The 25,890-nt window shown below is 42.9% G+C and overlaps 1 protein-coding gene across 2 annotated transcripts in view; it reads left to right on the top strand.

The window, feature by feature from the left end:
• The first annotated feature begins 19,143 nt into the window (after positions 1-19,143).
• The window catches only part of RNASET2 (ribonuclease T2), a 33,763-nt gene continuing 27,016 nt past the window's right edge, over positions 19,144-25,890 (top strand). For both annotated transcript variants that reach the window (XM_075064107.1, XM_032781483.2), the window contains exon 1: positions 19,144-19,338. In XM_075064107.1, the coding sequence (XP_074920208.1) occupies positions 19,144-19,338 (195 nt within the window). The remainder of the gene's footprint in view (positions 19,339-25,890) is intronic.

Below are 25,890 nucleotides of genomic sequence, written 5' to 3'. Positions count from 1 at the left end.
CACCTGGTCCCCGGTGGCATAGGAGTAGGCATGTGCTGAGTGGTGGTACTAGACCTTCTTCTTCCCTTGGGCCCTGGCTAGATTCTCCCCAACCAAGTCCATGAAATCAGCAAGCTTTTTCCAGAAAGTCAGTACATACTCCACCATTGATTCTCCATCGGGGGAGGCCTTCCCCTCCCATTTGTCCCTCATCAAGTCCAGGGGTCCCCTCACTCTCTTCCCATATAGCAAATCGAAAGGAGAGAACCCGGTTGATTCCTGGGGCACTTCCCAGTATGAGAACAGCAGGTGGGGTAAATACTTGTCCCAGTCCTGTGGGTGCTGGTTCATGCTGGTTTTCAGCATCATCTTTAGGGTCCCATAGAACTTCTTCACCAGCCCGTTGGACTGAGGGTGATACGCTAAGGCCCAGGTGTGTCGGACCCCACACTTCTCCCACAAGCACCAGAGCAGAGCTGACATGAAATTGGAGTCCAGGTCTGTAAGGACCTCGCTGGGGAACCCTACTCTGCTGAAAATGGTCAGCAACACGTCTGCCACAGTGTCTGCCTCAATAGAGGACAAGGCCACTGCCTTGGGATAACGAGTAGCAAAATCTACCACCACCAGAATGTATTTTTTCCTTGTCTGAGCTGCCTTGCTGAGGGGTCCCACTATGTCCATGGCCACCTTCTGGAAAGACTCCTCTATGATGGGCAGGTGACTCAAAGCTGCTTTTCACTTGTCCTGGGCCTTCCCCACCCACTGGCAGGGTTCGCAGGACCTGCAGTATTGTTGGACAGCAACAAAGACCTCGGGCCCATAAAAGTTCCCTAGCAGCCTCTGCCTGGTGTGCTGGATTCCCTGGAGTCCCGAGAAAGGGACATCATGGGTCAGGTACAGTAGCCTGTGGCAGTACTTCTGGGGACCACTAGCTGCCTCTTAATCCCCCACAGTTCCACTTCCCCTTGGGGAGCCCATTCCCAGTACAGGAATCCCTTCTCCCATAGGAATCTTTCCCAACAGCCTTCCTCCAGAGTTTTCGCCGTGCTGTAGCCAGCAAGTTCCCTCAGCTTCTCCAAGGAGAGATCCTTAGGCAGCTCGGCCTGGAATTCAGCGTCTGAGGAAGGAATGGGGACCTGCTCCCTCTCAGTGGTTGGGTCTAATGCCATAGCTCTGCCAAGACCAGTCCCCAGTGGCTCCTTTCCTGCTGGATTAGGAACCTGCATTCTCAGCAGAGCACTGCCCCCAGTGTCAGGGCAGAGTGCCTTTCACTGGCTCTGGCTATGGGTGATGACTAGGGTGCTCTAGGGGCCACCCAGCCAATCCACCAGGTCACCCCCCATCAGCACCTCGGTTGGCAACTGATGGTGCACCCCCACATCTTTGGGCCCCTCCTTGGCCCCCCATTTCAGATGTACCCTTGCCACGGGCACCTTAAACAGGGGCCCACACAGGCCCGTTAGGGTCAGGTAGATGTTGAGCACCATCTCGGGCTGGACCAGCATCACCTCAGAGTCCGTGTCCCAGTACCCAGTGACCAGCTTCCCATCCACCTCCAGGGGAATGAGACACTTGCTCCTCAGGGGCTGCCCCACAGCCGCCCTGTAGACTGAGAACTTTGAATCCAGGGCACCAAGCCTCCCTGAGGAGCTGACCTGGGAGACTCCTCCCTCTTGGGCCATTGCTAAACTGCCAGCCCCTCCTGCCTGGAGAGCCAGCCCCTTCTCCGGCTGGGCTCCCACCCACTAAACCCATTGAGGGCTTGGTTTGCTCATCCTGTCCGTGTCCTTGAACATCTGTGGCCCCTCTGCCCACAGTAATTACACCTCAGGTACTGTTGGTCATCTGGGGCTGGGTCAGTCACCTTGGGTACTGGCTGTGCCTCTCAGGAGGGATTTATCAGAGACTCCCTTCAGGGAAGCCCCTGGATGACCCCCCTTTTGTATTGATGTGGGCCTGTTCCCCGGGGATTCCATTCTATATTCCGACCTGCTGTCTACAAACTCATCAGTCAGCAGCCCCGCGTGGTGTAGGTCCTTCGGCCTCTTGTCCACCAGCAATATCCTCAGGTCAGGGGGGCAGAGTTCATATAGTTGCTCCAGCCCCATCTGTTCAATCATGTCCTCCTTGGTCTGTGCTCCGGCCCCATTCACCCGCTTGCAGGTGTATTCCCCCATCAACATGACCAGTTCCAGATAGGTCATCCCCTGGGTCTTCTGCACACCCCAGAACCTTTTCCTCTATGCCTCAGGGATCAGCTCAAACTTGTACAGCAGGTCTTGTTTGAACAGTCTATAGTCCCCTGCTTCCAGTTTATCCGTCTGGCTGAACATCTCTATGGTTTTGGGACCCAGTAAGGGGGTGAGATGCCAAAACCTGTTTGCAGGGTCAACCTGGTGCACATTGCATCCCCTTCCTTAAACTGAGGCAGCGCTTTTATATCGGAGTTCCCTGCAGACTTAGCCACCCTGGGCCCATTCCCACTCACCACGGTAGGGGTATCTCTGCTTCTCAGCTCCGCCATAGCCAATTCATGCTGCATCTGTCTCTCACGGTCCTGCCGTTCCTTCTCACAGTCCTCCAGCTCTTTCAGTTTCAGTTCCATTTCCAGGTCCAACAGTCTCAGCTCCACCAATGGGGAACTCAGCCATGAAGATCCCCTGCTGGTTGGGTAGGTGGATCCTGAGGCTGCCTGACTGCTTTCAGCCCTCCCATGTTCATGGTTGGGTCGGTGGCTGGGATGACGCCTGGGGCTGCCTGGCTGCTCTGAGCCTCTCTCGCGGTCCCACCTGGGTCAGGAACCGGCTCCTTAGAGCAATCATTCTCTTCCAACTGAGCAATCAGCAGTGCCTTGGTGAATTTTCCAATGTGCAGCCCTCTCTCTCTGCACGGCTCTACAATGTTCTTTTTAAGAAGATGATTATAGGCCATCTCCATGCTGTTCCCATGTGGTCATAGACTCACAGGCCTGTGCTCTCTCAGCTTCCCATGATCCCTGGGAGGAACCCCTTCAGTGCGACAGCCCTTCTCAGGGGTCCACTTTCTCTCAGGGGTTATGCCATAGACTCGTCTGCCTCCTGGAAATGCATCTCTTGGAGCCTCCAGCATGCCCATCTCTCTCTAATCCCCATTGTTCTCCTGCTCCCAAGTCACTTACTGCAGGATTCTCTGTCCACACGGTGCAGTTTGATCCCACTTCAAACACCAGTTACCAAGTAGTCACTGGACGATGCTCAGGAACTACTCTATATGAAGCCAGTCAAGACTCTGGGGGCGCATGCCTCCTCTCTGTGAGCATACTGTCTCCAGGTCAAGAGGCTTACACAGCTTCAACCTTCCTGGGTCTGACCTTGGAATATTCAGCATCCACTTTTCACACCATGCGCTTCCCGCAGTGAGTCTGCACAGGCAGGGCTCTTGGGGAAGCCGGAGGGCCCTGCACCCCAACTCTGCAGTCAGTTGTGACTCTCAGACAGCTGATAAAACAGAAGGTTTATTAACCGACAGGAACACAGCGTAGAACAGAACTTGCTATTACAGACATCACTGACTTTCAGCCAGGTCCATCTTGGGAATCCAGTCCTCCCACACAGACTGCCCACTTCCAGCTACCCAGCCTCTGATACCATCTTTGAGGATCCTCCTCCTTCTCTTTGTCTCACTTCCTGGGCAACAGGTGTCACCTGGCTGCATCCCCCTTCCTGGGTCTCAGGTTATATAGGTGCAAACAGTGGGGCAGCCTCACCTGCCCTGAAGGCCTCAGCAAAAATCACACACCCAATTCCCACCACCTAAGTATTGGTGCAGTACACAGGGAAACTAAGGTACACACAGCGTTAGTATAGGCCAGTAAGACTCACATGCAACGTAACAAGATGAATAAAACCCCACTTTATCACAGTGATATAAAAAAGTTTATAACTCAAAAGAATCAACAGATTTACTTGAAAAACTCTCAGAAATTATAAAAAGTAAATTCTGTCAGTTTGGTGAGGATACAGAATTTAAGCCCCATTTTAAATGGGATGAATAAGGACTGCAGTATTTAACCCAGAGTCCAAAGACTTGCCACACTTCATGCTGACTGCAATAGGAGCTAATTCAGACCCTATACAAGCAAAAATTTGTTACCAATAATAGTTCTTTTTAGTGGCCTCTTAACAGGCATTTGGTTAGTGTGCCTGCTTCTGGCTCTATTTTTCTATAATGTATTAAGTAATTATAAGGGGTACATTTTCATATTGATCCACTAAAAAACATAAGTTCTTTAATAGTGCTTCTACACACACACACGCACACATGAGTCTGTACCACGGATGGGCAAACTTTTTGGCCTGAGAACCACATAAGGGAATAAAAATTGTATGGCAGGCCTGTCATAGTATAATTCCTCAATCTGAACCTTAGAGTTCAAATATGAGGTACTAGCATAAATTCCTCTAAGCTTAATTACCAGCTTAGAACCTGTAACGCTGCCACCAAACAGGAATTCCAGTGCCTGGTACACTCTGGTCTCCCCAGAACCTTGCCTGGGGACCCCCAAGGCCCAGATTCCCTGAGTCTCACAACAAAGGGGAATAAACCATTTCTCTCCCCCTCCTTTCTTCCTCCCAGATTCTTCCCGCCCTGGGGACACTAGGAGATTACCGTGCTTCAATCCCTTGAAACACAACACAGGACAGATCAGGTTTTTTCTCCCTCTTTACCTCTTCCCAGGTTTCCCTCCTGGGTTACCCTGGAAGATTACTATACTTAAACTCCTTGAATTAACAACAGAGAGGACATTCACCTTCCCCCTCCTTCTTTTCCCCTCCCAGTCTTTCCCTGAGGGAGACGTATCCTGGCCCAGAGTTCCTATCCCCTTGAGCCTCAACTAGGAATAGAAAATCAACAGGTCTTAAAAAGAAAGCTTTAATAAAAAGAAAGAAAAGACATAAAAATCGTCTCTGTAATCAAGATGAAATATTAATAACACCTTATTCAGAAAAAATACATTTACATTTCAGCAAACTCGCATTTGCAATACAGAAAAAACAATGTAAAAACCTATATTGTATTTCTACTGTACTTACAAATTGGAAACAGAAGATTAGGAGCCTGGAGATAGTGTAATCACCCTCAGAGCCTAGAGAGCACTGACCCAGAACAAAGGACCACACCCAAAAACTTTCCCCCTCCCTTGAGATTCTAAAATATCTTGTTTCCTGATTGGTCCTCTGGTCAGGTGTTGTTTGTTACCCCTTTGCAGGTGAAAGAGACATTAACCCTTAGCTATCTGTTTATGACACGCCCCCAAATCACAGACAGTGGGACAGGGCCATGAATGCTTACAAAATAGAGGTTAGGGTGCAGGAGGGGTGCGAGCTCTGGGGTGGGGCTGGGGATGAGGAGTTTGGGATCTAGGAGAGTGATCTGGGCCTGGACCAAGGGGTCCGGAGGGCAGGAGGGGGATCAGGACTGGGGCAGGGGGTGCGAGAAGGGGTGCAGGTTCCAGCTGGGGGTGCAGGCTCTGGGGTGGGGGCTGGGGATGAGAGGTTTGGGGTGCAGGATGGTGCTCCAGGCTGGGATAGAGGGATTTGGAGAGCGGGAGGGGGATCTGGGCTGGGGCAGGGTGTTGGGGCATGGGGAGAGGCTCAGGGATGCAGGCTCCAAGTGGCGCTTACTTCAAGCATGGTGCGGCCCCCAACCCAGCACCCCAGCCAGAGCGGGACCAAGCCGCTGGTCAGCCCCGACCCAGTGCCCTGGCAGGAGCAGGGCCAAGTCCCTGGTGCGACTAGTGGGCCAGCTTAAAACGGCTCACGGGCTATAGTTTGCCCACCTCTGCTATAGGATATTCAGGGGATTCCCTCAGTCTTTCCTGTTGAAGCTGTTCCACTGTGTACAAATAATTAGTCATTGGAGAAGGAGGACTAGCTCCTGGTCTCCCACCTCTTCAGTGGGTGCCCTAACCACCAGGCTGTACAGTCATTCTCCTCTTTGATTCAGTGACTGTAATTCTTTAGCCGAAGTGGAATAGCTTCAATAGAAGAGACTGAGGGTGAACCTCCCCTCTCAATCAGACTAGTCTATAGCTCAGACTGTGACTATTGTGGAAGTTCATGTTTGTTACTGGGTTGGTGAAATCTAATTATAGAACATACCACCAGTTGGGGTGTCTGCCCTGCTTTTTAACAGTCTGTCCTGAGACTGACACACTCAGTCATGAGTCACTCTGGACAGCGTGACAAGGGGTTTTCACCTTCCTCTGCAGCATATGGTTGCAGATCACTTGCTAGGATTATCAGGGCATATCTCACTTAAACATTTCCCAGCCCATGTGGGGAGGCTTGGGGCACTGGTGTACCTTGGTCCCTCCTATTCTCTGTCTGTGACACATAACAGTTAATCTTCTGTGGGCTGTAATACTTTGGTCTAATTTCAGTTGTTGGGTTTAGCCTGTGGGTGCTGGCGGGGTGGATCTATGTTTTTTGCTGCCCCAAGCACAGCAGTCCACTGATCACACAGATTCGGTGGCATTTCTGCGGGTGATCTGCCGGTCCCGTGCCTTCTGCACTTGCCACTGACTTGCTGCCAAAGCCGCGGGACCAGCGGACCTCCTGCAGGCATGCCGCTGAATGCTTCTTGACTGTCGCCCTCACAGCGTCCAGCAGGCCGCCCCCCGCTGCTTGCCACCCCAGGCATGCACTTGCTGCGCTGGTGCCTGGAGCCGCCCCTGGTGCTGGATGGGTGGACATGGCCTGTGCTATACAGAGAGTCACACTAAATAATCTAGTGGTACCTGCTGGCCTTAAACTCTATAACTCTATGTCTAGCCACCAGCTCAAGCTTAACATGGCTGAAACAGGCCTCAATTTTCTGCCACAAGTCCTCTGCACTACCTCCTTTCTCAATCACTGTGGACACCACCAATAACTTGCTAGTTACTCAGATCCACAACCTGGTCATCATCTTCGACTCAGTCTGGGTATGAGAACCTAGAGAGAGGTCCATGTCTAAATCTTGCAGATCTTTTCTATGCCATATCTCTAAGATATGGCCTTTTCTATCCGTTTATGTAGCTAAAACTCTTATCTCATCATCTCACACCCCAGTTACTGTAACATCCTTTTCTCTGGCCTTGACACATTCAACCTTGCCCCCACTGATACCCAGTCAGAATGCTGCTGCAAAAATCATTTTCCTAGCCCATTGCTTTGATCGTGTTGTTCTCTCTGTTTGCATTTCTCCACTGGCTCTTCCTTCTCTATTGCATCAAATGTAAGCTACTTATGTTCACTTTCAAGGCATTTCACAGCCTATCCCCACAGCCACCTTACTTAACATCTTTTGTACTGATGACATATTGACCCTCACCTTTGATCTGTGCATGATGCTAACGTCCATTGCCCAATTAAGTGCTCAGACAAGCATTTCATTCTTTCTCCTCTGCCGCTTTTTATTCTTGGGAGTATCTCTTCATAAATATCTGCAAAGCTACCTAAGTATCTTCTAAACCTCCCAAAAAACTCTACTTCTCTATGATGGAGGGCTGCCCAGGGTCGGGGGCAAGTGGGGGAATTTGCCCCAGGCCCTGACAAGAATATAATATTCTATAGTATAGCAACTTTTTTTTATGGAAGGGGCCCCTGAAATTGCTTTGCCCCAGGCCCCCTGAATCCTCTGGGTGGCCCTGCTATGATGCCTCCAAAAATCTTGATAATGGTTAGCCACTGTTGTGCTGAGACCACTGCTTATTATACTGTCTAATATTGTCTCATTGTTTCCTTGTACTTCCCCACCTGCACTGTATCATCCGTTGCCTCTGGTCTCCTGCTTAGAATCTAAGTTGTCTAGGCCAGGGACTGTCTTTTTGTTCTGTGTTTATACAATGGGGCTAATACAAATAATAAAAATCAGCCTTACTTGAACAAGTGTGGAATTTCCCCTCAAACGACACTGTCTTGAGGTGGTGTAACGGGGTAAAGAAAATTGCAGAAATGAAAGATCTTCTAAAATATTTGTTTAGCTAGTGTACCATACTGCACAGTCCGGTATTAATTCTGTATCATCTTGTACACATCTTTCAATCATAATACTCTCTGTAAATAAGTGATACTGATTACACAGGTATTCAATAATGTGGAGCTGACTTGGCTTCTCAATCTGCACTTGGTACTCTGACAAAGCTTTCATTGACTTTCAATGGACGTTTTACAAGATTAAGGAGAGCAAATCAGTGTTCCCTTCATTCTGAGACAAAAGTAATTAAAGTAACTTCAGCAGATTTAGAATATAATCAAGTCAACTAAAAATGTTTACATGTCTGTGAGGCTCATTTCTGTTTGATGTCACCCTGCTCCCAAGTGCATCTATGACATTTGTACATCCAGTGCACATAGAACCTTCTGTCTCCTACAAAATGCCACAAATTTATGTAATTAGACACCCCACATCTGGAACATTCTAATAGTCTGACTCTCTCACTAAGTCTGGCAGTCAACATATTGTTCAAGTTGTCTATGGGCTGGTCTAAAATGGGGGGCGGTATCGATCTAAGATACGTAACTTCAGCTACGTGAATAGCATAGCTGAAGTTGAAGTATCTTAGATCAATTTACCTCGGGTCCTCATGGTGTCGGATCAACGTCCACGGCTCCCTGTGTCGACTCCGCTCACTCTGGTGGAGTTCCGGAGTCAATGGGAGTGCGTTCGGGGATCGATAAATCGCATCTAGATGAGATGCGCTATATCAATCCCCGAAAAATCGATTGCTACCCACCGATAAGGTGGGTAATCTGGACGTACTCTTAGATGTGCAAAATTTGAGGGCATTTTAATTTGAAATACACTAAAGACCCACATCTATCTTTACTGAAATCATGTTACAGCATCAAAGGAGATACAATAAATATTACATGGGCCAAAATTATTGTTATACATTTATGCAGTGACAAACATGCACGACACTTTACAAGAATAAGTAGAAAGAGTCCTTGCCCCCAGAAACTTAAGTTTTGCTCTCCTCTGAAAAGTAACTGCAAAAATGACACCTTATTACTCAATAGATCTACTCACTAGGTAAAATTCGCCCATGTGGAAAGTGTGGGCACAAACTCTGTGCACAAATTTGAATCCAATTTAAGCCTTCAAAACAGTGCAATTATGCAATCCCATTGTCTTCCAATTTGATCCTTAGTGACATCTATGCATCCTCATTGCTTTTAATGTGTAACTTACTGGAGATTTGTAAACAATTCCCTTAATGATTCATAAGAAGGAATAGAGTCTGGCTAGCTGTGTTGACTCTGCAGGCTTAACAGGAGTAAAAAAAGCAATAACGTTTTTTGGTGATGATGCAAAAGAAGGAAAGGACCCAAATTGCCTATGAGATTTCAGACTGAACTTGCAGGGCTAACAGCTAGAAAAACATACTTCTTCAGAATATAAGAATGGCCATAGTGGGTCACACCAATGGTCCATCTAGCCCAGTATCCCGTCTTCCAGCAGTGGCCAATGCCAGGTGCTTCAAAGGGAATGAACAGAACAGATAATCATCAAATGATCCAGCCCCTGTTGTCCACGCCCTGCTTCTAGCAAACAGAGGCGATGGACACTCAGACCATGGTGAATGAGGAGGAGAAAGTAAATCATCAACAGCAGTGCTGATTATGTTTAACGGAGACACTCTAGCTGAGAAAGTAAGACCAGTGTTTCAGATCTTTAGCATCAAGCCATATATTTCCCCTCCCTTCAGGAATTATAAATGCCAACAGTATGGTATAGGCATGTAGCAAATGTTTGTAAGGGGAAAATGAGATGTGGTAAATACAGGGGAGAGCATTCCTATGGAAGTTGCATAGAAGGGTGGATGTCAAGTATAGTAACAGTGGTAGTAATCACAGTCCGGCATATAGAGGGTGTCATCTGGCAAAATAAGATAAGTTGATACAAAAGGCAAAAATTGTTAGTGGCAGATCTTATGCAGAAGCTGTAAGGAGACTCTCAAAACAGCAGGCGGAGAAGGAAGAGAAAATCAGAAGAGGAAAAGGGAAACTGCAAACACAGCCTCACTCTATAAAAATATGATAAACATTGCGGAAGGAATAAGCGATGATATATTAGTATGGAAAAAAGAAAGGTTTATTACATTTATTATTGAAGTGATAAATTGCACATCACAAACAAAGAACAATCAGAAAAAAATGAGCATTGCAAGGGCAGTAGAAAAATATGTGTATGTTAGCAATCTGTCAATAGGCTATATTTATATGATTTTGGATTAGGCTAATGGTGAAATGACTAGTCCAGGGATCACAATCTTTTTTGGAATGCACACAGTTTGATAGCACATGGTCAAGAACTAAAAGTTAATTGATGAAAACCATCTAGTGGTTTTAAACTGTAGCACCCCAACTAGATTTAATGCAGCAGACAATAGTTTTTCTTGCTTACACCTTGGAATTATAACAGCAGACATTGCAAGCAGATGCAGTTGAGAAATAATATATAAGGAAAAAGAAATCCCTATCCATACTACTTTTCAAGGCCAAGGTAAGGTTGAAGGTAATAGAAAATTACTCACCTGGAATTTTAAGAAAGCTAACTAGACGCTATTTACAAGTAAGTGTACTGAATTTGTGAATGTTCATTGTGTGTGATGACATAGAGAATTTCAATGGCAACATAATAAACAGATTAATAGCAGCAGTTTCAGTAGCTGTACCTAAGATATTGAAGTACCCCAAAACTAAAACCTCACTTCCATGGTGGAAGGAGGAATGCAAACTGGCAATTAAAGAAAGGGACAAAGCCTATAAAAAGCAAAACTACAATGAACAGTAAAGATCTAACAAAGTATAAAAGAAATAAGTCAGTCACACAAAGAATTATTAAAAAAACAAAAACAAAGAGAGTTGCAGGAAATACTGTGGGTGGATAAATAAAGATGCCAAGACATCAGAAATGTACAGGCAAAATAGAAGAATGAATGAAATGCAAACTAAATGTAGTCACATCCCAGGTCTTATTTGAACTGACAAAATAAGTTCTGATAATGAGAAAGCAGAAGTTTTAACATAGTTTTTCCAAGGGGTAAATAATGATGAAAATCAAAGTGCAGTTTTTTCATCAAATTAAAAGACAATTCATTGAACAGAATCATAAACTATTATGTAGGTGGGGTAAATATGAAGATACTGTACTGAATGAATAGTTTTGTATGCAGGAACTTGAGAAAGTTATTGATATCAGCAAGAATACATTTCCAGGTAAAACATAATATAGGCAACATAATATTTAAATCTCCCAAGAGAATTCTCAAATTGGTTTGAAATTATATAATATTATATGGGGGAAAAGAGCGAAACCAGTAGGGTGGAAACATGCAGTAGTAATTCCCATACAAAAACCAGGCAGACTATCCACAAAAGTAGATGCTTATAGACCTATTGCCTGTTTGTGTAAAATTATGGAGAGAATGGTGAATGGACAGTTTGGTTGTCTGTTTGGAAAACAAGGGCATTATAAGTAAGGTGCAGCCTGATATGATAAATGATTTCCCAAAACAAATAAATGTTGAGGTAAGTGTCACTCTGTCCACAGATGATTATGCTCTGTGGGTTGGTGCAGGAATACTGAGGTGGCAGAAAAGAGAATCAATAAAACATTAGGCGAGACCTCTGACTGGGGAAATGCAGGGAGTTTCAATTTTTCCATTGCCAAAATCAAAGGACTGATCTGTACAAAAAGGAAAATTACAAAGGAATGTAAACTGTATCTGTATGGAGGACAAAAAGATATAGTTAAAAGGTTTACTTTCTTAGAGGTAATATTTGATACTAAATTACTTTGGAAAGATCATATAGACTACGTTAAAGATGAGCATACAGGCAGGATTAACCTTCTTAAAAGACTTGCTGGGACTAATTGTGCGACAGATAAGAAAATATTGCTGATGGTATAGAGAGCCTGAATCAGGCTGGTTATTGACTATGGCTGCCCAGCTTTTGGGTCAGCATCAAAACCAGAACTTGAAAAATTAGACTTAATATAAACTTTGGCACTAAAAATTGTGTGCAGGGCATTTATTACAACATTAGATGGATGCTACAGATAGCATCTAGTGAAATGCCAGTTACATTGTGAATGAAACAATTGGACTGAACTTTCTGGCCCAGAGTTAATAGATATTGTAATGGGAAAAGTATCTAACAAATATATGAAGATTGTTGGGAATTTGATGGGCAAACTATAGCACATAATGTTAGAACTCCACATGCCATTCAAGTTAAAGTGTGAATGCAGAAGTTGGAAGATAAGGAAAAACTAATTGGCATCAAAACTTTTAGTCATGGGAAAATTAGTTCTAGATGGAAAGTCAGATGACCAAACATGGATTTAGATTTATTTTATAAATGTAAGGATAAAAAAGAGACAGTATGTATTTAAAATGAAGTATACCAATATATGGATCAAAAGTGGAGTCAGTTTTATCAAATATATACAGATGGGTCCAAAAAAGAAAAAGCAAAAAAAATAGGAGCAGCATATTATATACCAAAATTTCAAATTAATATATCTAAAACAGTGTCTGATTTTATAGCTGTCATGACTGCCGAACAGGTAGCAATAATGCTAGCACTGAATTGGATTTGATATGTGCTTTCAACAGTGGCAGTCATTTTCTTTTGATTCAGTCTCAGGTGTCATGGTGATTAAAAACGTGTGTGATTTAATCAATGCAATTATATTTCTAATAACAGAGTTAGTACAGATGGGGATACATGTAACAGTAGCTTGGATCCTAGCGCATAGTGCGATAACAGGGAATGAAATAGTGGACAAAGCAGCTAAAAATACTGTAAGGAATGGAAAGATTGGCACAGAATATCCTTGAATAAACACAAATGTCAAAGCCTAGACAGAAACATGTAAAAGAGGAACAGTAAACAATTAGGATTAATTAAAAAAGAGGAAGAAGGTTTTTTTGACCTCTGCCCTTGAGTTGAGGATAACGACATATATCAGAGCCTGGCTGTGAAAAATGAAGTGATTTTGTTTTGAGCACAAATTGGCCATTGTGGAGTAAACAAAACTGTTTTCAAATAAAGAGACACAGCGATGGACTATATGTGCTCTGCAAAATGAAAGAAACACTTGGTCACCTTTTGTGGATATGTAAGGGCTTTGATAAAGAAAGGGAAATGTCTTAAGATAACAAAAATTACATTATGTTGTTTAGTAAAAATATCAGGGAAATGGGGTAGTATTAGGGGGTCTTATATTCCCTGAAGGACATAGGGCAGAGTAATAGAATATAAGTATTCCTAAGTATCCAGGAATTATAGTTGGCAGCTATAGACTATTCAGTCAAGCCTGCTTTGCCATTAAAGAAAAAGAATTAGGAGAACCCGTCATAATTAATGTCTAGGTATAGCCCAAAAGACAGTGGGCATCTCAAACCTTAGTCCATACCAGGGATCGGCAACCTTTGGCAAGCGGTGGGCCGGGCTGGTTTGTTTACCTGCCGCGTCTGCCGCTCCAGGCCAATGGGGGCAGTGGGAAGCGGCAGCTAGCACACCCCTCAGCCAGTCGGAGCCACAATCAGCAGAACCTGCTGAGGCAGCAAGTAAACAAACTGGCCCGGACCACCAGGGTAAGCACCTGGCGGGCCGGGTGCCAAAGGCTGCCGATCCCTGGTCCATACCATAAATAAACGTTAACTTGGACTGGGATTTTAATACTTTGGTATCAAATTACTGACTGATACTCTGGCCAAAAGATGGAAGGGAGTGGGGGAAAGTGACTATTATTACTATTTGTATTACGGTAGCACCTGGGAATCCCACTTATGGACTAGGACCCCATTGTGCTAGGCACTGTAAAAACACAGAACAAAAAGACAGTCCCTACCCCAAAGAGCTTGCAGTCTAAGGTTAGCCTATAAAATTAATCATTTGAGTTTCTTGAAAAGCTTGTAATGTGGGGATTGTGTGTTTGCAGGCACTGAATTTCAATTTGGCCTGGCAGTTAAAAAAAATAAAAATAAAGCCAGGTCTCAGACTAGGGGGGAAATTCATTTTGAGAGGACCATGCCATGAAAAAGGTTAGAGGTGACAATGGATTCTAAAGGAAAACACCTTGTCATGAATTCGTAACTAATATTTCTATAAAATTCCTAAGAGTTTGCATAATCTCTCCATAGATATTTTTGTCATGTAGTTACTATTTAAAACTCTTTAATTTCTTGTCATTACAGTATGACTTTCCCTGTCATTGCAAACCTCATTTTATACGTGTAGGACCAGATTCCACCACTCTTACTTGTGTTGAGTAGCACCTTTTTCTGCAAGTAATTGCGTTGAAGTCAATGAGGTTATTCAGGGAGTAAGGTCCTACTCAAACTGAATAAGGGTGGCATAATCTGACCCCTAGAGAACCTAAGTGTCATACACAATTATAACTGAGAATTAACTAGCTGCCATTCTGCCTGGCATCTACGAGGTAAGCAAAACAAGAGGAAGTGACAACCTGTTTATTGATTTTGGTTAACTGGTACGGAAAGTCCCATTCCATGGGTGTCCAACTGGAAATGTGCCATCACAGACTATTTGCATTGGAATAATCGCAAAGTACAGAGTCATATCACACAAAGTCATAAAGTTTTTTTAGTGTTAATTAGCTAATATTTGTAAATCACTTAAAATTATAAGTGAAATTCCTATGTAAGCAGAGTCAGAATGCACTCTACCCTGACATCTGGTAGTGAATTGTGGAAAAGGATTTCGGGGCTGATCTCGTTTACATGGGACACCCACCCCACCTAGCATGAAGGGACTGCTTGCCCAAATGGTCACTTGGCTGCTGTGGGACCCCTAGTCTCTTTGTTATTGGGGCAGGAGTAATAAAGTGTTATCTTGATTATGGAATCAAGGACAGTAGAACTATACTTGGCATTTTATGATGGAGGGACTTGCCCTCAACTAGGTAGCACTCTCTAGAAAAGGGACATGAGTTCCAAAGCCCAGTGAAGTAAGAGAGGTGGGGGACAGGTATGTGTACCTGGTAGTATGGGCCCCCTCTGAGTGCTCTGAACACCACTTTGCCCCCTACTCACTCCACTGTGTAATAAGAGAGCTAATTTTGACCAGAGCCGGTACAAGGAAGTTTCGTGCCCTAGGCTTAAGACCCTGAGGGGAAAAGGACACTGCCAAACTTGCTTGGGGGTGGGTCTTTTGCTCATGGTTTGTGTTATGAATCCTGTTTGTGGCATTTCCCCAACATAATGCTGCAATGTTTCCCTCCTTTATTAAAAGGATTTTGCTACACTCAGACTCTGTGCTTGCGAGAGGGGAAGTATTGTCTCTTAGAGGCACTCGGGGGGGTGATATTTAATTGTCCCAGGTCACTGGGTGGGGGCTCGAGCTGGTTTTGCATTGTGTTATTGAAATGGAACCCCTGGATACTGAACCCGGCCCTTGTTTCTGCCAACTCTAACAGGCGGAATGGTTACACCTACATTGTACAAATATATGGCTTTCAGTTGTCTTACGCTGAGGATGAATTTGTCCCAACAAACATTATATTAAGTGCTAAGAAATTTTTATTCTGGAGCCAGAGAAACAAACGAGTAAAAATTCTTCACACTGTTAATACAGCTGTGGGAGTCCAAGGGGAAAAACAAACCAGTAATCAAAGTACAACAGCATTTCATGCTAAAGGAAAAAAAATGCTAAATTCAAGATCCCCTGAAAAGCATAGTGTGTTTAAAAATTAGAATAGTAATAAATAATTTTAAATTAGGAAGAAACTTTCATTTCAGGAAGCAAATTAAAAGGTTTTAATGCTAAACTGAAGTTATACCAATTTACATCAGAGATTATGTTTTCCTGGGTTTTCGGATATGCTTGTCTGTAAGCTCACTCACCATTAATAAAAGGACAAACTTATCATTTCAGAATGTTTACTTGAGCAAACCCAATCTTGTTGTATTTAGCTTTTTATTTTTTAAGTTGGCTTCTGCTACAGATGCTGACATTATTGAATTAATGGACTTTAACAGCTGTATAGTTTCCAGCCTTAGTACATCATGTATTGCAACATATAGAAATAAAGTGGATCTTGTCTTTATTTCTCATTATAGAGCTCAGCATTTGCATCAGATGTGGTGATTGATTTAACTGCTATTATTGACCTTTACAGTTACAAACATTAAATGGAAAGTCTTAAGAAAATAAGGGCTAGTTCATGAGGTGGGAGAGAGAGCTCAGTGGTTTGAGCTTTGGCCTGCTAAACTTAGGGTTGTGAGCTCAATCTTTGAGGGGGCTCTTTAGAGATCTGGAGCAAAAATCTATCTGGGAATTAGTTCCCCCTTTGAGCAAGGGGTTTGACTAGCTAAGGTCCCTTCCAGCCCTGATTGTTTATGATTCTATAGTCCTTCAAAGTAAACCTTTGCAGTTCTCTTCCTAATTTTCTCCACCTCACCAAAAACTATACATCATATACACACACTCTCCATAACCAGAAGAAGTAAAATTTCCTACTGAGATCATGGCACAACAATATAACTTTTCAGTATTAATAGTTCCATAGGTTTGTGTAGTTTTATGGTAGCTTGGCAGAGGGCAATTTACTGAAATAGACTGGAGAAAATATATTGAATTAAGTTTAATACTTTTGGGGTCCACTGTATTAAAAATTGTTTATTTGTTATTGTAGGATTGTATGTGACTTTTCTAGGAGATTGACTAATGTAAACCTTGGGGAAATGTTAGAAACTACAGATAACTGTTTGAGACAATATGTACAAAGTTGGTTTCCTAAGAGGTACTTTGGCAGGCTTTTTGAAGCTTCCCTGGGGAGAAAAACCCATTATCTACTGATTACCTCGTTCTGCAAACTCCAGATCAAAGACCCCTGAACTATATAAAGGAGTTACTAAACTTTTCATAAGTGTGCTAGTTCTGAGCTGAGGCTGTTATGAACCTGTAACTATAGAAGAGACCCCCTTGTGCGGTTTGAATAATCACCCATGTCGAAGTAAGGGCAATCACTGGTAAGCTGATTAGCAGGCATGTAGATTATTTTATTGCTTTAATATGTTTTCTCTGTAATGTCTTTACCCTGAGAATATATAAGCTTGTCTAGAAAGAGCTGGGTGATAGCTTAACTGCGGGCAAACTATTATTAGTCTCTGAAGAGCGAGCAAACAAATATGCTTAGGCTGTCAGTCTTTTGCTGGGAATAACACAGTGAAGGCAGAGAACTGTTCAGCCTGGAGATACACTGGTCAAAAGTGAGAGAGATATGGATCTACACACCAGAGAGGCAATGACCCAGGAAGTCTGAGAATGGGTGCCTGTGCTCGACCACTGAGGGGAAACACAGGTGCAGTTGCCCTGAACGGTGGCAAACTGCACTATCTATTCTTAGCTTAGTGGGAAAATAGCTTTGGGTTTGTTTTTCTTAAAGTGAACTAAAGTGCCAATTTGAGAGTATGGAGGTTTAATTCTCTAATTTTCCACAGAACAGGTATGACATGAACAGCAACAGCAAAATCTTGCAACCTCCAGAATATCCCCCCAAGTCCCTTCACCCTTTTCCTGGGGAGACTTGAGAATATACCAACTAATTGCCTTAGCAATGCGAGTACACATCAGACCCTTTATCTCTAGGACACTAAAAGTCAATCAAGTTCTTAAAAGAAGAACTTTATTTAAAAAAAAAAAAGGAATCACATCTGCAAAATCAGGATGAAAGGTAACTTTACAGGGTAATAAAAAAGATTTAAAACACAGAGGATTTCCCTCTGGGCTCAGCTTTACAATTACAAAACAGGAATGAAACTACCTCTTTAGCATAGGGAAATTCACAAGCCAAAACAAAAGATAAACTAGTGAATTTCCTTTCCTTACTTACAATTTTTGTAATGTTAGACCATTCCACGTATATTTTCAGGAGGTGTTGTACCTATTTGGTCTCTTCCTCTGTCTGGAGAGGGAACAAGCAAACAGAGCCACAAACAAATTTTCCCCCGCTCCAATTTGAAGGTATCTTTTTTTTCTTTATTTGTCCTTCTGGGCAGGTGCCAACTAAATGATTTGAGCTACTTACAGGTAAAGTGATGCAGTACAGCTGCCAAGGAAGGGTTTTATGCTATCCTTTTCTTTATATTTATGACAGCTGGCATTAGGGGTAGGAAGCCCTGGGGCTCCATGTCACAGCGGACCCCGTGAAGCTAAGTTGCCCAGGCTTTTGCTTCAGTCCCGGGCCCCAGTGAGTGTAATGCTAGCCCTGTTCTCTAGTTTATTTTGATGGACCCCCTGAAACCTACTCGTTGCTTCCCAGGGGCCCCAGACGTCTGTTAAGAATCACTGCCCTCAAGATCACAGCTACAAAAAGGCAACTGACCTAAATGGTGGAACCCCCAAAAGTTGGGAAGTGAAAAATGGAGATAGCCTTGGGGCTCGAGGGGGAGACATAGGCAAATAGGTCATTTTGCATCATGGCCTGAGTCTGGAGAGGAGATCCTTAAGATTTGGACAGGAAGAGGTCACCAGTAACTTTTGTGAAGGTAGTTTTAAGAGGAGTGGATTTTATTACATGTTTCAGTGCTCAACCCTCTGCACCTCTTTACACTTTATTTTCATGCTTTATAACATCAACACATGGGATCCCTCTGTTGTTTGGTGCGTGGGCACAAGCAGATATGTACATATATACACACAGGGCTGTCAATCTGTGTCATCTTGAATGAGGGAGTTAATACAGATATATGAATGCAGTCTTCAAATGTCTTATCCAAACCACACTGCAAAATCCTTCACAGGAGAGCTTTTGAAAAGAATGCCAGCTTAGTGCACAAAGAAGGTGTCTCCCTCAACACAAGTGAGCCTCAGCTGGTGGGTGCTAGTGGAAAGGTGGGGTGTGTGAAGTCAGGGAATGGTGCATTAGGGTAATACAAACACATTGTGAAGCCCTAGCTGGAGCAGACTGTACCTACTTCTGGTAGATACAGCAAGGTTCAGGCTGAGATTTGCCAAGGATGAAGTTGGACACTCAAACCCCATGAATTTCAGTGGAAGCTGCTGGGTCCCTACCCCTCTTGGAGGATCCCAGCCGCTTTCTAACACATGGCTTAACGCTCCCAGAGGTAGCCCCGCCACTGGGACCCCACTGCACTGAATGGTGCCTGGCGTATCCGCGGATCACCCGCCCTGGCTGAGAGGGGCAAAGGCACAGCAGTGGCCGGGATACAACCCTGTCGTGGGGGCGGGGTTTAATGCCGGCTGCTCCGGGTTGTTGACGGAAGTGGCCTCCTGCGACGCAGCTGCTGTCTCGGCGAGACAGTGTTTCCTGCTCTGCGTTAGCAAAGACCAGGTAAGGGGGCCGCGCGGCTCGGTTCGCGCCTCTCCTCGGCGGGTGGCGGGGGAGGGAGCTGAGGCTGGATCCCCGGTGCCTGCTCAGCTAGAGAAGCACCGGCCAGCAGCGTCACCCTGTCGCTCCCAACATCAAAGCTTTGTTGGTGTGACTAGCCACACAACTGCTGCCTGCAGGGTGTTGAGCAGCTGCCTAGTTTGTTGGCTGGGATCTAATCTCAGGTGTCAGTTTGCCGGTGTTGTCCGTCTCTGATTTGGTAACAAGTTGTTGCCCAGCACGATGCAAAATGTCCCGTCCCTTTCCTTTCTCGTGGGATTATGCAGTTTTTATTCAGATTTCAATGTGCCCCACCAAATTTAACGCACAAAAATATGGCTAATGGGCCAATGACCAAAAAGTATCTCCTAATTCTTAATCCACACACACAGTCCCCCATTCAGTCTTTCTCCTCAGAGGAACCCTTGAAGAAAAGATGTGATCTCTGGTTATAAAGTTATTTAGTTAGTTAATAAAACCTGCAAAGGGAGGGTGGGGAGAGGGATTGTGTTCTCCTGAGTGTTATCATAGCAACTAGCACAGAGCAGGCGAGTACTCTCTTGATACTGTTGCAGATTAATTAAGTGTCCCTGAAGGTCAACAGATCCAGACTTGGTGTGTATGTGAAGTGGGAAATCAATTCCAAAGCTAAGGACTAGGGTTGTCGATTAATTGCAGTTAACTCACGCGATTAACTAAAAATATTAGTTGTGGTAAAAAAATTAATCACAATTAATCGCACTGTTAAACAATAGAATACCAATTGAAACGTATTAAATATTTTGGATATTTTTCTATGTTTTCATATATATTGTATTCTGTGTTGTAATTGAAATCAAAGTGTGTATTATTTGTTATTATGAATATTTGCACTGTAAAGATGATAAAAGAAATAGTATTTTTCAATTCACCTCATACAAGTACTGTAGTGCAATCTCTTTGTCATGAAAGTGCAGTTTAGAAATGTAGATTTTTTTGTTATATAACTGCACTCAAAAACAAAACAATGTAAAACTTCAGAGCCTACAAGTCCACTCAGTCCTACTTCTTGTTCAGCCAATCACTAAGACAAACAAGTTTATTTACAGTTACATGACATAATGCTGCCCTCTTCTTACTTACAATGTCACCAGAAAGTGAGAACAGGCATTTGCATGGCACTTTTGTAGCTGACATTGCAAGGTATTTATGTGCCAGATATGCTAAACATTCGTATGCCTCTTCTATGCGTCGGCCACCATTCCAGAGGACATGCATGCTGATGACGCTAGTTTAAAAAATTATGCATTAATTAAATTTGTGACTGAACTTCTTGGGGGAGAATTGTATGTCCCCTACTCAATTTTACCCGCATTCTGCCGTATATTTCATATAATAGCAGTTTTGCATGATAACCCACAACATTATTCATTTTAAGAACACTTTCACTGCAGATTTCACGAAATGCAAAGAAGATACCAATATGAGATTTCTAAAGATAGCTACACAACTTGACCCAAGGTTTAAGAATCTGAAGTACCTTCCAAAATTTTAGAGGAACAAGGTGTGGAGCAATGCTTTCAGACGTCTTAAAAGAGCAATGCACCGATGCAGAAATTACAGAATCCAAGCCACCAAAAAAGAAAATCAACCTTCTGCGGGTGGCATCTGACTCAGAAAATGAACATGCGTGGGTCTGCACTGCTTTGGATTGTTATCTAGCAGAAGCTGTCATCAGCATGAATACATGTCCCCTGGAATGGTAGTTGAAGCATGAAGGGATATATGAATCTTTAGCACATCTGGCATGTAAATAAATACCTTGTAATGCTGGCTCCAACAGCGCCACTAGAATGTCTGTTCTCACTTTCAGGTGATATAAACTAGAAGCCGGCAGCATTATCTCCTGCAAATGTAAACAAACTTGTTTGCCTGAGTGATTGGCTGAACAAGAAGTAGGACTGAATGGACTTGTAGGCTCTGAAGTTTTATTTTTATTTTTAATGCATTTTTAAAAATAATTCTACATTTGTAAGCTCAACTTTCATGATAAAGAGATTGCACTACAGTTCTTGTATAAGGTGAAATGAAAAATACAATTTCTTTTGTTTTTTTACAGTGCAAATACTTGTAATCAAAAATAAATATAAAGTGAGCACTGTACACTTTGTATTCTGTTGTAACTGAAATTAATATATTTGAGAATGTAGAAAACATCCAAAAATCTTTAAATAAATGGTCTTCTATTATTGTTTAACAGTGCGATTAATCATTTGATTAATTTTTTTATTCACAGGATTAATCGCGGTTAATTTTTTTTAGTCACTTGACAACCCTACTAAGGACACTTACATTGAGAGTATCTTGCCCCAAGTTTCCTCCTGTTTGAAACAAGAACTCATATGCAATTGTACTGTGATGATTGCAGTCACTGCAGAGAAAGTAATCTCTATGACCTGGATCCTGCAAACAGTTATCCATGGGCTTAACTTTACACATGCGAGTTGTCCCATTGGCTTCAGTAGGATAATTTGCATGCATAAATTTAGGTTCACCATGTGTAGTTTTGCGGGACTGAGGTGGCAGGTAACTAGGACTCCATAAAATTCTTTTGTAGGTCAACACCTACTCTAGGGATTGGCAACCTTTGGCATGCGGCCTGCCAGGGTTTGCCGTCCCAGGCCAATGGAGGCTGTGGGAAGTGGCACGGGCCAAGGGTTGTGCTGGCTGCTGCTTCCCACCACCCCCATTGGCCTGGAGCGGTGAACTGCTGTCAGTGGGAGCCGCGATCAGCCGAACATGCGGCCACATGCCAAAGGTTGCCAATCCCTGACCTACACCTTATACTCCTCCTGTAAACAAATCAGAGGGCAAGGCAAGGTTAGAGAGCGCCAGTACAATATGCTGTCTACCAGAAGCGCTGCATAATTCTTTTTTTCCTCTCTTTTTGATGAAAAGTGGTATTTCTGGTAGTTTGAAGGAGTATCTTTCAATAACTCCGTGGTAAATTAGACAAGAGAGTATAAAATATCTTTCAATTTCTATCTCCCTTCTGTCACATTACATTCACAGTCATACCTGTTGTGTCTCCATGGTGCTATGTACTTTACAATTTCAGTGTTATTTAATAAGATATTTATAGATTGTTGCTATGGTATAAACACCTCACAAATAGCAGTGAATTAAAGCTTGCAACACTCCTGGAGGTGTGGAGTATTATTATCCCTAGGTGAGGAAATGGAGGCACAGATCAACCCAAGATCCCACTGGAAGTGAATGGTACAGATGGGAACAGAATGTAGATTGCCTCATTGAGCGGCTTGTGTCCTAACTATAAAGCCACTTTTCCTCCCTTTCACGCTGTCTGTATCGGGTGATAGTCTGTCTGCCTTTTGTTTGTTTTACTGTGGTACAGTTGTCTGCTAGTGAGCAGGTTCTATTTAGGCCCCTGTAAGCAGTCTAGCCCATTGTAATGATCTATTCTGCCCAATGAGTTATATAATTGTTTTTCTATTTATTTAAGTACTATTCAGACTTGAAAAGGGTGGTTTGCTGCACTGTTGTAGAGATTTAATGTTGCTGAAGCTAAAGAGCATTGTTATATCAGAATGTAATGTCTGTTAATCGGGTTTTTGGAGGAACCCCCCCTACTGCTTTGCATTGGAGGAAGTGTGTGCTGTCTTGCTTGAGATGGCACCTGAAGCTTAGTGTCCATTTTTGCACGTTCATGTGTAAGGGTAACTGCCATAGTTTTCCCCTTTGGCCATCATTGCAGGAGTTTATTTGGATGTGTAGTATATTGTGATAAAAGTTATAAAACACACATTAGTTAATTAAATTATTTAAGCAGTTACTCTATACTAGGTTTCTGAGTATTCTTTGGATCTGTGTTCCTTAACTGAAGTACAAATCGGAGAATTATTAGAAATTTGAGTTTTATAAGCCAGCCTCTCTTTTAAAGCAAATAAGAAATCACAGAAAGCAAACTAAATGTGGTTAAATGATAAGAGTTTACAACATCAGAATTGAACTCCATGTGGAACATTATGCTTTTCAAGAGATAATAAAGCAGATCAATTAATTCACAGTTTTAACATAATCTTGTTTCAAAAGCAAACTTCCCTAGTTTTAGACTAGTCTGGGCAGGTTATTTTTTATATTAATGTGGAACTATGGTTCTTTAAGCTTGATTTGAGATAAGGATCTATATTTATCTGCCAATGGAGTTACTGGACTACTGATGTCATTTCAACTAAACCATTCTAAGTGGAATTTTAAAAATTTAGAGAAGCTTCTTAATTACCAACAAATTGTTTTATCCAGGTGACATTCATGACAAGCTTTACCACGAACACACACACACAAGATTATCAAATATTAAACCCAAATATAATGCAAGTAATTACACTGGTCTACAATTTTTGAGAAGTCGTCTGCTTCAGAGATAAAATGTGATATTTATTATGTATTTTGATGTGCTGAATTCAAATATGACAATTAAAACACTGATTGCTACTTGTTTCGTAAGATATTTAAGTTTTACATTTTTGCTATGTATATTGTGTAGATAGTAGATGTTTAATCATAAATTGTAAACCTAGGTCTTTTCATGTGTTTTATGGTTGCTTACATGATAATATTTCACCTGTCCTGTTTATGTAACACTTTAAAATCAGCAAAAGGGTTATATAAATAAATTTATTATATGAAACAAAGGCAAAAAACTATTGTACATAGTTTAGTCCTATTCAGTGTCTACTCGGCGCTTCTGGCTTGGCTCTTGTATATTAAACGGAGCATCTCTTGTCACTGTCCCAATAGTCTGCAAGCATTGATGGGCTCCATTGCCCTGAAAGTTTCTCCATTGTTGCAATGTCCTGGTGAAATCGCTCGCCATGCCGTCGCCCTCAGCCCGGCAGTTCGGTGGAAAAAATCTAGATGAGAGTGCAAAAAATGTAACTTTAAGTGCATTCCAAGGCTGATAGCCTTGAGGAGGTTTCCGCCAACAACCTGTAGTTGTCTGCCTTGTGTTTCTGAGAAAATTTATTGCCACTAACTGGAAGGCTTTCCATGCCGTCTTTTCCTTGCACAGCAGTGCATGGTCAAATGCATCATCTCAAAGAAGTTCACGAATCTGAGGACCAACAAAGACACCCTTCCTTTATCTTAGTTTCACTAACCTTGGAAATTTTCCCCGAGGTACTTGAAAGCTGTCAATGGCCTTGACAAAGTTCTTCATCAACCCAGCTTGATGTGTAAGGTGGGACAAAATCTTCCTTGATTCAACAAGTGGTGGATGCTGAACATTTTTCCTCCCAGGCTCCAATGACTGTCGGAGTGGCCAATCTTTCTTGATGTAGTGGGAATCTCTGCACAACTATCCATCACAGAGAAAACAGCAGTAATTTGTGTATCCAGAGCGAGAGCATGAGAGCAACAACCTTCAAATTGCACACAGCTGCCACTGATGTTGGTCGAGTTTATGCCTCAAAGTGTGCTCTGTCATAGGTTTCCTTTTATAAAAAATGGTGCAAACGAAAATTTGAGGCAAAGAACAAACTGCATGTGAAACATGGCCTGATGCAGCAAAACAGCTTTAAGACTCGTCTTTGATGAAGCAATGAACAGTCTCCACTCATCTGGATCGTGAACCGATGTTGAGAGGCTGCCATCAACCATCGATGTGTTGCAGCTACAAGATCCCTTCCATGAAGAGAAGGGGTCCTTTGACGGTCACGAACATAGAAACCCTAACATCACCTGCCAGGAGATTCAACTGCTTAGACTGGAGCCCAACAGCTAGACTAGAGCCATCAACAATTTAAAGCATCATTTTTGTTCCAGTGACCCAGAATTAGTAAAGTTTGACTACATTTATTTCAGAAGCATTTTGGCTGTAGAGCAGTATCTGGAAGCTTTGAAATTTCTCTGGAATTTCACCAACACTGAAAGCTCTGCCTTAGTTTAAACAACAGTTGAAATAGTGGTAAAACTTCAGCTGGCAAGCCAATTCAAAGTTTTTTCCTCTTTTAAGAAGCTGTCAATTTCTTGATCACAAAATCTGTATGATTGTCAGATTGAGCTCTCAGAAACACTCTGGGTTTCTCACAGCTAATTTTGCTGTAGGGAAGCACAGTTTCCTGTGAAGTACGCAAAGCTTAGTTAGAGTAATGAGTTCTCCAGCACAATGCTTTCTATTGAGTAGTGATTCAGTATAACTAAACTAAATAATGTGTAAGTGAAATACAAGTGCACATTATACATTTTAGTCATCCAGAGGTGTTTAGCTCAGGTACTTCACCTCACGAAAGCTCATGCTCCAAAACGTCTGTTAGTCTATAAGGTGCGACAGGATTCTTTGCTGCTTTCTGAGAAGCACTTAGTCTAGCCATAACCAAGTCATAGTTGGGTAAACAATACATTGTTTTAATAAAAGTGATTTTGCTGGTTTTTAATTAGAACTGCAGTGAAGTTCTCTAGCTCAGCTTCTCAGTTGCATTTCTCTGGACTAATAAAGTTCATTCGGGTGATTCACTG

This window comes from Chelonoidis abingdonii, chromosome 3 (assembly GCF_003597395.2).
Source record: "Chelonoidis abingdonii isolate Lonesome George chromosome 3, CheloAbing_2.0, whole genome shotgun sequence".
Lineage (NCBI taxonomy): Eukaryota > Metazoa > Chordata > Testudines > Testudinidae > Chelonoidis > Chelonoidis abingdonii.
Note: the sequence above shows the minus strand (reverse complement) of the source record. Positions and strands in the feature narration are given on the sequence as shown.